The sequence below is a fragment of the Ictidomys tridecemlineatus genome, chromosome 3 (assembly GCF_052094955.1).
Source record: "Ictidomys tridecemlineatus isolate mIctTri1 chromosome 3, mIctTri1.hap1, whole genome shotgun sequence".
Lineage (NCBI taxonomy): Eukaryota > Metazoa > Chordata > Mammalia > Rodentia > Sciuridae > Ictidomys > Ictidomys tridecemlineatus.
The window spans coordinates 140,262,702-140,280,886 of NC_135479.1; the positions used below are offsets into that span (position 1 = coordinate 140,262,702).

General features: G+C 34.3%; 1 protein-coding gene across 9 annotated transcripts in view; it reads right to left on the reverse strand.

The window, feature by feature from the left end:
* The window catches only part of Lmln (leishmanolysin like peptidase), a 71,635-nt gene that overhangs the window by 48,416 nt on the left and 5,034 nt on the right, over positions 1 to 18,185 (reverse strand). For 7 of the 9 annotated variants that reach the window (XR_013436829.1, XM_078043957.1, XM_078043960.1 and 4 more), the window contains exons 2-7: positions 11,641 to 11,738; positions 10,823 to 10,853; positions 9,372 to 9,454; positions 8,741 to 8,858; positions 4,523 to 4,701; positions 105 to 210 (exon numbers count right to left, since the gene is read on the reverse strand). Coding sequence is in view for 8 of the 9 variants with exons in the window: in XM_078043957.1 (XP_077900083.1) it covers positions 105 to 210; positions 4,523 to 4,701; positions 8,741 to 8,858; positions 9,372 to 9,454; positions 10,823 to 10,853; positions 11,641 to 11,738 (615 nt within the window). In the remaining variant the exon portion in view is untranslated. Of the gene's footprint in view, positions 1 to 104; positions 211 to 1,929; positions 1,998 to 4,522; positions 4,702 to 8,740; positions 8,859 to 9,371; positions 9,455 to 10,822; positions 10,854 to 11,640; positions 11,739 to 18,185 lie in introns of all 9 variants that reach the window. The other 2 variants (XM_078043962.1, XM_078043961.1) reach the window with 2 other exon arrangements.

An 18,185-nucleotide genomic window follows, 5' to 3' on the forward strand; every position in this document is an offset into this window, starting at 1 on the left:
GTAAGAATTCACATAATCTTAAATTTTAAAATATGCAACAAAATAAGAACACAATAAACAGAAAATTAAAGCATGAAGGAAAGAAGAGTAGGTAACAGCTTTACCAGGGCATGAATAATCTCATGTTTCACTGTGGACAGCATCCCAATAAACTCCTGAGGCTGGGTAGAGATCATATTTGGACACAGGTTAGCATATCCTGCTATTGGCCTGTTAAAATAGATATTGAATTTTTATTATATTCCAGAACAATATTTATTACTATATTTACTAATCTATGATTCTCTATGAAAAACTGCTCAAGGATAGAAAAACCTTTATTTAATATTCAATATAATTTTTTGAAATCTTTAAAAAAAAATTTTAGTTATAGATAAATATAATATCTTTTTTTTTTTTTTTTTGATGCTGGGGATTGAACCTAGGGCCTTGTGCAAGCGATACAAGTACTCTACCAACTAAGCTATATCCCCAGCCCCCTTATTTTATTTATTTATTTTTTATGGTGTTGTGGATCAAACCCAGTGCCTCACATGTATAAGTAAGTGCTCTGACACTGAGCTACAACCCCAGCCCTTCAATGTAATTTTGTGGCTAACTTTCACTATCTTTTACTCTCAAGACATGTACCCTTTGCTTTCCTATGGCATGACAAAGGAAAATCTATTTCCATAAAAGGATATATGGCCAATTAATTATATATCAGTGTAAATTAAAATATGTAATACCAAAAAAGGAATAAACTAAAAAATGTACATTCTAGTACTATTTTATTGTAAAACCCGTATTTGATTTTTAGCATTTCCCTGTATTTTCAGGCATAGAGACTACTTAAGTAGACAGGGAAAACAGATATATAATGGGGCAATAAACCATTCAGGTTGCTGAAAATTGCTCAACCTTTCTTAATTTCCATCTTTCCTTTTCTTCTGCTGCCAAAATGCCTACATTCACATACATACTTTTACTTTCCCATCATCTTCTTTCAAGTTGTATACACTGTAGAATCTACAGAATTCTACATCTCTCTGTGTGCCTAGAACTGGAGAATTCAGGACACACTAGGACCCAGGGTGATTAAATCACTTCTACCATGTACCTACTTGTCTTTCAAAAGCTGAGGTAAACAGACAATGCTAAAGAACATGAAGATTCTTCTACATTTTTTTCCTCAACATTTACCACAGAAAAACTACAAACCTCACCAATTATATTTCCTTATTTATAAAGAACATACACGTTATTTAAGTAAAAATGCAGTACATTTCTTTATACTTGATAGCAACAGACTTAGAAAAAGTACGAAGATAAATTACTTATCAAAACATTGCACGGTGACTTCTAAAATATAAAATATATCATTGCTAGGCTTAAAAGCCTTCAGGGACTTCCTTTTTTTTTTTTTTTTTTTTTTTTTTTTGCTTTTTGCACTCTAGGATTGCACCTAGGGATGCTCTACCACTGAGCCACATCCTCAGCCCTGTTTATTTTTTTAAAACAGGGTTTCACTAAGTTGCTGAGACTGGCCTCAAGCTTGCAATTCTCCTGCCTCAGCCTCCCAAGTCACTGGGATTACAGGCATGAGCCATCACATGTGGCTACTTCACGGACCTCTCACAGCACTTAAAATAAGTAATAGTTCTGTCTCCCTCTTCTAACACAGTATCCACTGAAGTGACCTCTGACAGCAAAATGTATACATGCTTTTTCCTAACATAAGTTTTTTTTTCCAACCTCTTTACTTGGATAAAGCCTTTCAATGTTCAGGTCAAAGCTAAAATTTCACTTATTCAAAGAGGCTTTCCTTGCTCAACTGAATGAAATGTATCTTCTCCTTTTACTCCCTTTTACAATATCCTGTACAAAGTATTTTTCTATAAAGTATAATATTTTAAATCACATATCTACAATTAAAATTTAAACCAATACCTGTCTTCTTCTGAAATCTGTAAATTCCATGAGGTGGGTGCACATGTGTATTTTGTTCACCTCGTCTGCTGGCAATATATTAGACATTCAAATAATAATGGAATGAATTCATGAAATACACCAGTTTTGAAGGAAGATTCCTTCAAAAAGATTCAAAAAAGAAATACTGGAGACATTGTACTGCTCATTCTATAAACATCAATACTATTCTCAGAAAAAAAACAAAATCTTTCCCCAATGTGAGTAGTTTCATAGTCATGGTACAAAGAACATTTATTCTTTTAGCTACTCATTCATACCAAACAAACCAAACATTAAGGTGCTGTAAATAAATATAGCTATAAATAAACATAACAATGACAATGAAACACACCTCTCACTGAAGGGGATTCTCCTTTGTGTGATTCCTATGCTGGGTTCTCTCACCAGAAGACAACTAGACACTTTTGGTACTTTCCACATTATGAAATGCTGAACTGAGATTAACTAACTTAGACTCAATCCAGGATTTCATCTTTCTTCTCACTTCTCCAGGGATGTCTTTCTTATTCTAATACATAAGGTTCATTTTAATGGGTCTTTTAGAAAAGTAATAAAAACTCATTGTCAAAAGGTATACATTATAACGCAACATAATGTTGGAATGTACAAAAAAAAAAAGTGAATATTACCTGTTTTATACCCTACACTCACTAAATTCCATCAACAATATTATGTGCATCCATTTTATGGTAACTAGTCATCCTGGTTTGCCCAGGACTGAGGGGTTCCTGGAATGTGAGACTTTCAGTGTTAACAAATGATACTACCAGGGCAGTCCTAGACAAACTGGGATGACTAGTAATCCTATTTCTGACTTTTTCCTTAGCACATTCAAATACATGCGTAGATTTTTATTAAACAAATATGGACTCATATTAGGTACTCTCCTTTGCAATCTTATTTTAACCCTTTCTAATAAGTTCAAAATAAGATTTTGTGTGCATTTGATACGTATAGCTTAAAGTTAAAATAAAAATATGATTTTGCAGCACTCCTTTTGGGAAAGTATACTTCTCAAAGATATCCACTTTTCTTAAATATCTCATTTTATCAAGTAACTTATTCACTTAATACTTTAACTAGCAAATTTCATTGCTATTAAGACATCATTCATAGTTATAAGTTATAAATTTAAAGGCATCTCCTCAAGGAAAAACGAATATTAGCATATACATAATCTGCAAAAACAGTACTTTCTTCTACAGCAACATACTCAATAGTTGATACTTAGCTTTCTCAACATTCAGTCTAAAGACTTGAGTTGATTTCACCAGTCAACAATTACATCTTATCACACTAAGAGACTGCTTTTCATAATGCATTTACTTTTACTTCCTTAAGTACCTTTAAGATTGACAATACAAACCGGGCACAGCGGCACACATCTATAATCTCAATAACTTTGGAGACTGAGACAAGAGGATGGCAAGTTCAAAACCAGACTGGGCAACTTAGCAAGGCCCTAAGCAATTTAGCAAGACCCTGTCTCAAAACAGAAAATTAAGGGGATAAGTGGTAAAATGCCTCTGGGTTTAATCCCCAGTACCCAAAAAAAAATCAAAAAGATTGACACTACAATTCTGAAGCATATACCAGCATTTTCTTCGTATTGTCTACATGATTCAACTAAGTTTTTTAATTTTTCTTCAAGTAAATTATATCAATAGAAAAAAAAATGGTTCTTTATGTTGGAGTCAATAAATGGATGTTTTGCACTGCAGCAATGGTCCTTACATGCACATGAATTAGACACATTACCCTCTCTTAAATTTGAGAATGTCTATATAGTCAATTCTGAGATATGCAACAGTTTCTACTGGGTTTTTTTTTTAATGTTTTTAGTTGTAGATGGACACAATACCTTTATTTTGTTTATCTAGTTTTTTTTTTTTTTTTAAATGTGGTGCTAAGGATCAAACCCAGTAGCTCATGCATGCTAGGCAAAAGCTCTACCACTGAGCCACAACTCCAGTCCAATTTCTACTGCTTTTTTTAACTGATTTGCTTGGTGTATGACAGGCAATCTTCTGTATATATACTAACTTTTCATTTCAAGGCTAGGCTGCTTCACCATGAAAATTTTTTTTAAATCACTTGTGAAAAACAAAGAAGTTTCGGAATTGTTAAGTGATTATTTAGCTAAGTGCAGCATATGTAATAAATGATACAACAATTAAATTATTCTCAATTAACATCTGAATTATTTCTTTACAGAAGTATTCACCTGGAAAGAAAATTCTCTTGACAGTACACTTTTTCTTTGGAGTTTATGGGTAAAAAAGGTAGGATCAGAATGAAAGAGGAGTGGAGAAGAAAAAGTCAAATGAGTTTTTCACTCTTCTTCATTCTGACCAGAAAACTTCTATTACCAATATGAATAACAGTCCTATCACAGAGGAAGAGGGGGCACCCTTTAAACCCAGGCAGCATGTTATTTCTTACTACTAGAGGCAATTGTCAAATGTAAAATTCCTGTAATGGTAACAATAAAAATATGGTTTAAGAGTTCCCTGATTAGATCTTATAAAATAAATCTCAAAGAAACCTTTACCTGTCCATTTTTGCTTCCTGCTGACAATAGGCTGCATAAGAGATGATGTTTTCATGGCGGCATCTCTCAGTAGCCAGAGCACCAACATAAAGGACAAAGTCTGCATCTCGGACACCCTCTTGATCCAGCATACCCACTGCTCCACAGGGCCATTTACCCCCTCGGCAAACCCTACATTGCTGCACCAGTAGGGATGAACAGAAAAATCAGACCAGAGACGTGGTTAGCTAAAGAGACAAACTTAAGAGTGAATCCAGTATATATCTAAATATGTTATGATTTATTTTATAAAGGCCAAAAAACTAGTATGCAGAAAAGATAGAAATTAAAAAGGTTTCAAAACCCTAAAACTTAGTGATGAAACTTCCATATACTTTTTTTTTGGGGGGGAGGGGGTGATTGGAATTGGACTCAGAGTCTCAACATGCTAAATGCTCTACCACTGAACAATGTCCTATACATAATTTTTACAACTTTCTTCGAGGCTATAGTTATTTCAAAATTAATTAATAAAAACTTTTTAGTTAATGGAAATATATTTCCTATTATAAAGAAATCCATGTATCTTATTTAAAAAATTTGATAATATAAAAACATAAAAAGAAAAAATTAAAGTCATCCATGATTATTACCCTTGTTTCTAGTTTTCTTTTTTCACCCCTCTCAGTAGTAAGAGATTTGTTTCTAGTATTTTCTAGGCAAATCTTACTTTGACTCTTCAAATTACAATTAGAAAAAAATCAGTAATTTTTTTAGGTTAAGCTATGCTTGCAGAAAGAAGAAAAAACAAAAACAAAAGACCCAGACACTCCCATTTCACTTAACAGAAAGTATCTGTTACTTACTCTTGCTTCTATAACATATCTTTATAATTTTAAAATTCAATTATTTTAACCTACTAGTAGCTGGTAGTACAAAAAGTTTACAATTTTAAGCTTCTTTCTCATGATTATCTACTTAATTAAAAAAAATCAGAACTTTCAAGAAGTAGGAAGTAGAACTTGGAAGAACCAAGAAAATTAAAAGCAATGAACAAACTCTTAGAAAAAAAAATAATGAAATTAGTCTTAAAATATCTAGGAAGTGCCTTGGCAAAAGAGATAGGGATACAATCAACAATCTATTTAAAATTTTAAACATGTTCCTAAAGCTCCTTGTGCACTCAAGAAATTTGAAACAGTTAAGTAAAACTGAGTAAGCAAATTGTAGGTGCCAACCTGTACAATTGTACAGGTGCCTTTACTTAGCTTCAAATACCTTAAGAAAAAATTCCAAAGGAATCTAATCTAAAATATATGGTCTTCCTTCTATTTATTTACAATATAAACACATACATATACTTTTTTCATTGGTGTATTACAATTATACATAAAATGGGATTTACTGTGACATATTCATACATGCATATAGCCTAATTTGATCAATTTTATTCGCCAGTTCTTCCTCTTTGCCCCTCCCCTCAGATCCCTTATCTCTACACTACTGATATCCCTTCTATTTTCACGAGATTCCCTTTATTTCTCTGTAGCTTCAGCTTATAAAACATGTGACTCTTGGCTTTCTGAGTCTGGCTTATACAAATTTATTTAGTGTGATATTCTCCAGATCTATTGATTTATCACCAAAAGACACAATTTTATTCTTTTTTATGGCTGAATAGAACTCCATTGTGAATAGATACATTTTCTTTAACTGTTCATCTGTTGATGACATCTATGCTAGTTCCCTAACTAGGCTCTTGTGAATTGCACTGCTATACACATTATGTATTGTTATGGTATGCTGACTCCAGTTCTTTTGGATAAGTCTTGAGGAATGGAATCCTTTGGTTCCTTACCTAGTCTCCTGAGGAAATGCTCTATTGATTTCCACAGTGGTCATACTAATTTATGGTCTCACCAACAATTTATGTGTTCCTTTCTCCCCACCTCCTCTCCAGTGTTTTTTATTATTTACATTCTTGAGGGTTGCCATTCTAATTGGGATGGGATGAAATTTCAGTGTAGTTTTGATTTTTATTTCCCTGAATGCTAAAAATGTCGAACATTTTTCATATATTTTGGCCATTTGGCTTACTTCTTTTTTTTAATATATATTTTTTTAGTTGCCAGAGGATTTTTTACTTTATTTCTTTATTTATATGTGGTGCTAAGGATCGAACCCAGGGCCTCACACATGCCAGGCAAGCGCTCTACCACTGAGCCACAACCCCAGTCCCTGGCTCACTTCTTTTGAAAATGTCTGTTTTATTCTTTTGCCCACTTATTGACTAAGTTATTTGTGCTCTTGGTATTTTAAGTTTTTTGAATTTTTTTTTTTTAAAGAGAGAGTGAGAGAGGAGAGAGAGAGAGGAGAGAGAGAATTTTTTTTTTAATATTTATTTTTTAGTTCTTGGCGAACACAACATCTTTGTTGGTATGTGGTGCTGAGGATCGAACCCGGGCCGCACGCATGCCAGGCGAGCGCGCTACCGCTTGAGCCACATCCCCAGCCCCTTGAATTCTTCATATACTCTGGGATATCCTCTGTTCAGAGAGTAACTAGCAAACTCCCATTCTGTAGGCTCTTAATTGTTTCCTTTGATGTGCAGAAACTTTTAAATTTGATGCCATTCCACTTATTCTTTGTTTTAATTCTTTTTGTATTTTTTTATACCAGGGATTGAACTCAGGGGCATTTGACTACTGAGCCACATGTCCAGGTCTATTTTGTATTTTTTTATTTAGAGACAGGGTCTCACTGAGTTGCTTAGTGCCTTGCCTGTTGCTGAGGCCGCCTTTGAACTTGCAATTCTCCTGTCTCAGCCTACCAAGCTGCTGGGACTACACAGGCATGTGCCTCTGCACCGGCCTTTTTGTTTTAATTCTTGTGCTTCAGAAATCTTATTAAGAAAATCAGTGCTTGTGCCTATTTGATAGAGTGTTGACCCTGTTTTTCTAAGTTATCTGGTCTAATTCCTAGGTCTTTCATCCATTTTGAGCAGGGTAAGAGATAGGGGTCTAATTTCATTCTATAAATGGCTACTCAGTTCTCCTGGAACAATTTGTTTAAAAAGGCTATCTTTTCTCTACCTTATGTTTTTGGCATCTTTGTCAAAGATGAGATGACTGTGGCTGCTTCTGTGAGGGTTGTCTGTGTGTCTTCTGTTCTCTTCTACTGGTCTTCATGTCTGTTTTTATGCTGTACCATGTAGTTTTTGTTACTAAAGCTGTGTAGTTACCATTAGTTCTTAAAGGAAACCACTAACATTTTGATTTTTGTACAGATTTTTTAACATACACATTCCTCTAGACTATTTCATAATTTTTAACTTATGTATATCTGTACTTTTCAATGAAACACATTGATAATTTTTTTTTCATTTAAGAGCTTAAATATCTTTTCGAATTAGTACATAGAGATCTACTTTGTTCTAAAACAAATGCATAGTATTCCATTATATGGTTATAACATAATTTAATAACTTACATATGTATACTTATAGTTTTACAAAGAACACCCTTGAATACACAGAAGATAGTTAATACTTTTTTTTTTTTTTTTTTTTTGTCCTTGAGACAGTGTCTCACTGTGTTGCTCCAGCTGGTCTCAAATTCATAATCTCAAGTAATCCTCCTGACTCAGCTGGGAATACAGGTATGTGCCATTGTGCCCACATAGTTATTAGTACTTTTGGAATAAATGTGTAAGTTGGGTTGAAGCTTATCTTAAGGGATATCAAATTGCCCTTTTAAAAACACCGAGGTATGCCAGACGCGGTGGCACACACCTGTAATCCCAGTGGCTCAGGAGGCTGAGGCAGGAGGATTGTAAATTCAAAGCCAGCCTCAGCAATTTAGCAAGGCCATAAGCAACTGGCTAGTGGTTGAGCATCCTTGGGTTCAATGTTCAATACAAAAAAAAAAAAAAAAACCTGAGGTAAGTATATAAGTGCTCAAAGGTGTTCTGGAAAATAAGGATAAAGTTCTAAGCTAAACTAATTCAGCACTTCAGAGACAAATGGGGAAGAAAACAAATGAAAGTAAAGGTCATTAAATGCACTTGAAAAACAATGAAAAAACAGAATCAGCAAATCTAACTATTATACTTTTGGTAGAAAAATAAACTTACTAAAGCTTTATATTTGAATTTATAAAAATTTCCCACTGAAAAGATTCAAATGTGCTCCCACGGTTAGACTACAGAGTAAAAAACATTGCTAAAAGCAGGGTGAATTACCTGGAGATGTTCCTCAGGCACAATAACTGGTCCACACTTTGTATGTGGTGCACATTCACCAGTACAGTATCTATGAGGATCATTTTCTTTCCGCAGGTATTGGTTTGTTGCACATTGTCTTTGGTACATTTGTATATGAAAGTTCAAATACAAAACAAAATAAAAGTAAGAAAGAATAGTTCACAACAGTTAAAAACAATACAAAAAACTAGTAAGTGCTATGTTACTTCACTAGTAACCTTATTAGGTTACTGTTAAAGTTATAAAAATAGGCTAATAAGGAATTCTAGTTCTGTGGGGAATCCCCCTGATCTGGGTTTTCAAGTACCTAAATACTTTTATGAAGTCAATACTGTGGCCATGTGAAGGAGAGATGAAGGGGGTTTGGGGAACAGAGGACCATACTTCCCTTGGAGAAGATTCTGTAGACTACCTCATTATGGAAAATTAGGGAAAGAATAATTATCCAGCAGGTGCTTTTTCATTCTTTTTATATATGTTGCAGTTTGGTCTATAAGAACAATATAATAAAATATTCTAGTATAAATCTTATACATTGCCATGCTGGTAGAATGAGGAGTGCAGAGTACTAAATGAATGAAGAAAACAACCAGTGTTTAATGTTACCTACCTGCTAAGTAAGATAGTGCCAGCAGGTCTACGAACCTGAAAAGTCTTCTCTAAATAAGAAATAGCTTGCGGGAAAAGTTTGTTCTAAATAATAGATAGAAGGGAAAAAAAACAATCAGAATTATAGTCAAGGGATAAATTATAGTTAAGTAAGTAAGCACAGTATATTAATGACTGAAAGGACAAGAAAGAAAAACCTTATAATTCTGGAATACAGATACTAGTCCAAGGTTGTGTGGCAGTGCGTAAGCAAAGAGTGAACCTAGGTGGAAAGAAATTTCCTTGTTCTCTAGTTGAATTTGGGAAAAGAGAAATAGGCAGAAACTTCTTTCCCTACTTCCATTTAAATAAAAAATTAGAAAATATAAATCTTAATTATTAATCCAGATAACTTCAAGTTTAAGACTGATTTAGACTCTCTCAGGGGCAGATTATTTTTTAAAAAAAATCTTAAGTTTAAACTCACCAATTTCTCTATCCTATAGTGAATTAGTTTAATGTGTGTATGTGTGTATGACTTTCACATCAGTTAAAAATCTGATGAAGTTTGCATCTTTATAAACAACTTTGGCATATCACACTATCAGGTCAATTAATCTTCAGAAGAATGAACATTCCCAGGGGCTGAGAATGTGGCTCAAACAGTAGCACGCTCGCCTGGCATGTGCAGGGCCCTGGGTTCGATCCTCAGCACCACATAAAAATAAAATAAAGATGTTGTGTCCACCAAAAACTAAATATTAAAAAAAAAAAAAGAATGAACATTCCCACAAAGAGAAAGGTGTATTCAACGTTTTTGAAAAGTTGTCATTTTTCACCCTACCCCAGCATGCCTCGTTCCCAAAAACTTGAGCAAGAAGTACAAAAGGAGAAGACTGATTTAATATCAATTATAAAATAAGGCAACTAATTTCATGCCAAATACTGACAAAATCTCATTGAGGGTGTAACAAAAACTACTTGGTAAAATGATAAATATATTCACTACCAACATCTTTTATTTAATCATTCTTAAAAGTCCTGGGTTTTTAAAAAATATTTATTTTTTAGTTTTAGGTGGACACATATCTTTATTTTAATTTTTATGTGGTACTGAGGATTGAAACCAGTTCCTTAGCATGCTAGGCAAGTGCTCTACCTGAGCCACAACCCCAGACCTTTATTTTTCTTGATTAAAGTAGAATTTATATATTTTATGGGAGAGTGGGGCAGGAGGACTACAAATTGGAAGTCAGCAGTAATTTGGCAGTACCTTGTCTCGAAAAAATAAATAAAAAGGGGTGAGGTATAGTTCAGTTGTAGCTTGCCCCTGAGTTCAATTCCCAGGACTGGGGGGGAAAAATATACATATATATATATATATATATATATATATATATATATATACACACACACACACACACACACACACATAATTTTAAATGTCCTAATTCATAAGTATTTATTACATACCTTTACAAGGTATCTTTTCTCAGGGAGCAACCTGAAAATAATGACATAAAACATAAGAACTCCCACTCTTGAGGCAAAGCACTCTCATTTGTTCAGATTCCATCTGTCAAGAGCCCCAAGGAACGCTGTGTGGAAACAGTATCTGTCTCCAAAAATCTCCCATTTACCACAGTGAGTATTTGAGGATCATTCTGTGCCAAACCACAGGGCTAAGTATGATCACATTCTCAGTCATCTGAGAATGTTAAGGATAGGGAAAGACAAACTACTTCTAATAGTTCTTCATAAACTACTATAGACTCATAATTCATCTGTTTTCTGATACCTCTTAGACTACATAAAATCTATTTGTTTAATAATTTGGCAAACTTTCTTATTATAGCTTATGTTAGTATTTTCTCCAATTACTTATTGGCAAAAGCCTTCCAGATCTATTATTGATAACATCCAGGAAGATTCATATTTGTTCTGATTAAGGTATTTAATCATTTCCTATGGTCTTTGGCTTTTCAGCTAAAAACATCTTCTGCTTAATTCCATCTTTTATAATACACATATATATATTTAGTTGTAGATGGATTAAACACCTTTATTTTATTTATTTATTTTTATGTGGTGCTAAATCCAGTGCTTCACACATCCTAGGCAAATGCTCTACTACTGAACCACAACCCCAGCCCCTGCATAATTCCATCTTAAAACTACACTAGTGTTTTTTAAAGTTTGAGCTATGGACTTTATTACTTCAGGCAACAGAAGAAAATATCTTTAATGTTTAGATTGACAATAAAAAGATGACAAAATGCTAGTGTACTTACTCTTCAATACTTTTATCATAGATAGTCTTAATTCTTAAATGTTCATCAACATCTCTCTTTACAACATGATTTGTCTTAAGATGAACCTTATTTATAACCTAGAAAAAGAAATAGTTTTGAAAAACAATTTTTAGAAGATGTACATATTTTTCTTTATTGAGGTAGAATTTATATATAATAAAATATACCCATTTTATTAGCTAACTGAGATCCAAACTTAAAAATCAATAACCAAACTTCAAATTTGTACTTAGTAAAAAGTCCCTTAGCTCATACTCCATGATTTTGGCATTCATAACCTCAAATATCTCCCAAGCAACTTCTATCATCTGGAAGAATACTATGTACTTGCATCACATGAATAAATTGTTATGGTAATACCAGCTGCCAAAAAGGTCTGGGTTTCTCTGCTGCTTATCTAGTTTCCTACTATATTTCTTACTGGAATTTTGTGTGTTCAGAAAATGATAGGAAGACACTAAAAGTATCTTAAATTACTCTAAAAAGAGGATAAAAACTTCCAAGTGTTTCACTTGGAATTTTTTCTCATTTGATAATTTCTTAAAGGGAGGAATAAAAGAGAAGAAAGGTCTCAGCAGTATCAAAACTTGATGCAACTCTTAGTCAGACATAGTGGTAAATGCCTGTGATCCCAGTGACTCAGGAGGCTGAGGCAGGAGGATTGCAAATTCAAGGCCAGCCTCAGAAACATAGTGAAACATAAAGCAAGTTAGCAAAACCCTGTCTCATAAAATAAAAAAATCAGAAATTTTTAAAAAAGGGCTTGGGATGTAGTTCAGTGGTTAATCAACCCTGGGTACAATCCCTGGCACCAAAGAATAAATAAATAAATAAAAACTTAATGAAATTTTTAAAATATAGGAAAAAATGTGTTAAACTAAAAGTAAGCTGTATGCTACTCCATTCTTTTAACTCTAAGGATGAACAATCACATATTGTTTATGAAGGTTTATACAAAAGGCAATGGAATTTTATGTTTCATAGGAAACAGCCCTACTATACACCTTTGATCCAATAATATATAACAACACATAGGTATCCCTATTGCCTGCACTACTGGCCTGATACCTTGCCTCCAGGCTCTTCTCCCTTTCATTCCATTCCAACCCACATCTCCAGATAACAGACTGTTTTTTCCTTCAGTGCTAGGGATGATCCCAGGGGCTTGTATATGCTAGGCAAGTGGTGCAGTACTGAGGGATGGCCCCAGCCCCAGACTGTTTTATAGCTAGTAAAAAAGCCATCAGAAATGTCTAAGCACAGCAAAGGAATATGGTATTTCCAATTGGATTTTAAGAAACCTACAGGCTAAAATCCTTATATTGATATATCAAAGCTCTCTAGAAGCCAGTGGTTAAAGATCCAGAGTCTAGAATTAAATTTCTGGGGCTTCATTCTTGGCTCCACTATGTACTAACTCTGAGATCTAAGGCAAGTTACCCAACTTTTCTGTGATCAAATTTCTTGTGTGTAAATAGTATAATACACATAAATGTGACTGACATAAAATAAATGCTCAAAAAATGTTCACTATTATATTTTCATTAAGACTATTTCTTCCACCTTTCTCTTCACTACTTATGTCTGGAGAAACTAAACTAATTGGTTTCTGAACACAAATTGTGATTCCTTGCCTCCTCATTTGCACTGCTGTTTCTCATGCTTGCTTATGCTTTTCTCTCCTTGGAATGGTCTTTCCTCCTCTTCCATAAATTAGAACCCTCCTCCTCCAGCAAGAAGATTGTAGCATGAAATCCCTGAAACATTCCTCAAATCCTCTCTGATAGAAATGATCTCACCTTCGGGCTGGGGTTGTGGCTAAGTGGTAGAGCTCAACCTAGAATGATCAAGGCCCTGGGTTCGATCCTCAGCACCACATAAAAATAAGTAAGTACAATAAAGGTATTGTGTCCAACTACAACTAAAAAATAAATTTAAAAAAAAGAAATGATCTCACCTTTCTTTAACTTCAACAGTATCACTTTCATAGAACATCATTAGATTTTATAATTAACTGTATACTTTTCTAAACTACTGTACAATCAATCCATAGTACCCAAAACACAAACATATTCAGTCAACCTTCAAAAACTAAAAACACAAAGAAAATGGAACATAATATTCTTTCTTCAGAATGAGTTAAACTATAAACCAATAACACTAATGAAATTAATGTGAAAATTTGATAAAGTAGTATAAAATCATTAAAATATTTCTTTTAGCTGAATGTGGTGGTGCATGCCTATAATCCCAGCTACTAAAGAGGCTAAGGTAGGAGGATTGCAAGTTCCAGGCCAGCCTGGGCAACTTGGCAAGACCTATCTTGAAATAAAATTCTTTAAAAAGGGCTAGGTATGTAGCTCAGTGCCGCAGTCTGGCTGGGCACAATTCACGAGCCACTTATCAAGCAGAAACGAACTTTATTTTTAGAAAACACACACACACACACACACACACACACAAACACGGCCAGCCGCACCACACCAGCTCTTGAGGAATTCCCTCAGAGCCCAACCACTGGCTTCCCACAAGCCTCTCAACCACCACCACCCCCCCACTCCTCCTGCTCTTGAGGCTGATTAGCTGGGTCACCTGGGTGGAGCCAAAAAATGTCCCCCCATGAGCAGCTCTGTGGTCTGAAAGGGTGGGGAAACAGCCCAATGAGCATCACGCAGAGGAGCCAATCAGCTGGCAGCTGGAAGTTTGCTGGGGCCCCTTCAGTTGTGGCTCTCAACAGCTCAGGAGTATAGTACTCCTAGCATGTGTGAGGCCATAGCTTCCATTCCTAGTACCACAACACAAACAACAATAAAAAATTCTTTTGCATCCATAATATATTAAAAATGAAAGATGACTTAAGACTCAAAAAATTAAACAAAGATCCAAAACTAACAAATTTATTTATTTATTTTTGGGTGCTGTGAATGGAACCCAGGGTTTTATGCATGCTAGAAAGGTTCTCTACTACTGGGCTACAGCTACAGCCTACATTAATTAATTGAAACATATACTTATGGGCTGCGGCTGTAGTTCAGTGTTAGAGTGCTTGCCTAGCACATGTGAGGCACTGGGTTTGATCCTTGGCATCACATAAAAATAAGCAAAATAAAGGTATTAGGTCCATCTACAACTAAAAATATTTTTTTAAAAAACATATTAAATGCTTTCATATGCAAAGCATTGTTATAGGCACTTGGATTCAAATATAAACTGTACAATCCTTGACCTAAAGGTAATGAAGGGCAAATAAATCCAATAATTAGTATAATAAAATAAATAAAGATCACAGAAGGAGGGTACTTATCATAAAATAGGAATAAAATATTTTTAAAAAATACTATTTGAAAGTACTGATACAAACAAAAATAACCAAAACCCAAACAAACAACTAAAAACCAGACATAACTTAGAAGAATCCACCCTTGGAATACAGAAATAATATCTCTGAGATTTGCCAGAAAGCACTTTGTATTCTTTGTATTCTGTGTCTCTTGGAGTGGCAAAAAAAAGGCATAGCTTTACTGGCTTGTGTTAGACTTAGAGCAAAGTGTTCAGAGACTACAGCACTGGAAAGTTAGAAAAAGTTTTGAAAGCAATGAGAGAAAAACAACACATTCTATACAGGAGGGGAAGAGAAATACAAATGGTATTGACTTATTGTCAAGAACAATGGAGAAGAGAAGACAATGAAACAATTGTTAAAGGGCTAAATAACAGATTGAACATATAAATCTATAGCCAATCAAACAGCAAAAACGAAAAGAAAGTTAGTCATTTCGGGATATACCTATAATCCTAGCTACTCAGGAGATTAAAGGGAAAAGGAATGCAAATTTGAGGCCTACCATCACAACACAGCAAGACCCCAAATTAAAAAAAAAAAAAAGTGAAGGGGAATTCAGACAATTCAGAAAAATGCAAATAGAAAATTCATCACCAGCAGACATATACTACAGAAAACATTAAAGGAAGTTCTTCACAGTATTTGTTAATGGAAATGATAGTAGATGTTAACATGGTTTTGGAGGAAGGAATAAGGCCACTGGAAATGGTAAATATACAAGAGACATAAAAGACTACTAAGCAGAAGAGTTAATAGCAGAAATGAGACTGTTCTTTAAAAAGGCCTGCTTGCAAAATTGACCTTCCACTAGCATCTCGGAACTTGAATGGCAAGCAGTTCTCTATGCTGATCTAAAACTTCCTTAAATGATAAGGGTAGTTCTTTCTAATTAAAGTGCTTGTACACAAAAGTGGTGAACAATTCCTCATTTCCAGGAGTCTGAAATTTCGGTGGCTAAAATAATCTCTACATAATCAGCCCTACATAACCAACCTCCAATAAAATCCCTGGACCCCAAGGCTCAGATGAGCTTTACTGGTAGTGAGCACTTTGTGCATAATGATAGAATTCACTGCTGAAAGAATTAAGCATAGCCTATGTGAACCTACTTGGAGAGGACTTTAAAACTCTTTGCTGGTTTACTCCAGTCTTTGAATCATAATCCTTTATGCCTGGCTGATTTTGCTTTACATTCATTCTTTCACTGAAATAAATCTTAAATGTGAACATGATTTTATGCTGAGTCCAGTGAGCACATCACCAAATCTGCAGTGGTCTTAGGAACCTCAATGCAATTATACACATATTTCTTATATTTTCAATTCTTTACAGGTATAAAAATATTTAAAGGAAAAAATATAAAGTTGTAATCATGAGGCTTACATGTAGTTACAACAACATAAAAAATCTGTAATAACATAAATAAATAAAATAAAGAGATTGTGTCCAGTTACAACTAAAAAATGAATATTAAAAATTTTTTAAATGATGTTTATAATATATATATAGTTACAATAATATCAGAAAGATTAGGGATTAAGCTAGGCATGGTGGCACAGGCCTGTAATCCAAGAGACTCAGGAGATTGAGGTAGAAGAATCACAAATTCAAAGCCAGTAGTGAGGCTCTAAGCAATTTAATTAAACCCTATCTCAAAACAAAAATTAAAAAGGACTGGGGGGCTGGGGATGTGGCTCAAGCGGTAGCACGCTTGCCTGACATGCGTGCGGCCGGGGTTCGCTCCTCAGCACCACATACCAACAAAGATGTTGTGTCCGCCGAGAACTAGAAAATAAATATTAAAAATTCTCCTCTCTCTCTCTCTCTCCTCTCTCACTCTCTAAAAAAAAAAAGGACTGGGGATATGCTTAGTAGTTAAATGCCACAAGGTTCCATTGCTGGTACTGAAGAGGAAGAGGAAGAAGAAGAAGAAAAAGAAAAAGAAGAAGAGACAAGAATATGTCAAGTTTGAGGCCAGCCTTGGAAACTCAGCGAGACACTATGTCAAAATAAAAAATGAAAAAGGACTAGGGAAGTACTCAGGGATAGAATGCCCTGGGTTTAATCCCTAGTATCATACACACACAAAAAAAAGACAAAAATATTACTTAAAATGCATAAGCACACACTTACACAAATAAATGCAAAAATAAATGCAAAAGGATGGAAAGATATATCAGTCAACTTTAATCATAAACAAGCTGAAATGGGTATAGCTAATATCAGATAAAATGATAAAGGGCCACATCAAAAGACATAAAAAATTATAAATGTGAATGCAAGTAATTAAAGGAGATTCAAAAATTATGAAGCAAAACTGACAGAACTAAAGAAAGAAACAAATCTATAATCTTAAAGATTAAAATCTTAACAATTAGACTAAAATTTTAAGAATATAGGAAATATGAAGTATACTATCGCCTTACCTTATCGACATGTATAGAAATCCACTCAATAACCATACAACATATATTCTTTTTTTTTTTTTTTTTTGGTACCAGGGATTTAGCTAAAGGGCACTCAACCACTGCGCCACAGCTCCAACCCTTTAAAAAAAAATTGGGGGATGGGTACTAAGGATTGAGCTCAGGGGTACTCGACCACTGAGCCACATTTCCAGCCCTATTTTATATTTTATTTAGAGATAGGATCTCACTGAGATGCTTAGTGCCTCTCTCTTGCTGAGGCTGGCTTTGAACTTGTGATCCTCTTGAATCAGCTTCCCGAATTGGTAGGATTACAGGCATGGGCCACCATGTCCAGCACAACATATATTCTTTATACATGGAAAAAAACAAAGGCTACAACATAGTTTAAGCTATGACTAAAATAATCTCATATTTCATAACCGATATCTTACAGAGGCTATATTATACACTTAAATTAGAAACCATTAACAATAAAAACTGAATATTTATAAATTATACATTTTAAACAATTATAATAATTCATGATCAAAAAAGAAATTGCCAAAGGAAATAAACATTTAAATAAATGATAATTAAAATACAAAGTGTCAAAATCTGTGGGAAGGAATTAAAGATGTACATAGAAATTTCTTTATTTGGTATGTGTGTGTCTGTGTGTGAACCCAGGGCCTGGTGCACACTAGGCAAGCAATCTATCACTCCCAGCATTTCTATCTTTGAATGTTTACATTGACCTGAAGAACCTAAAAAAC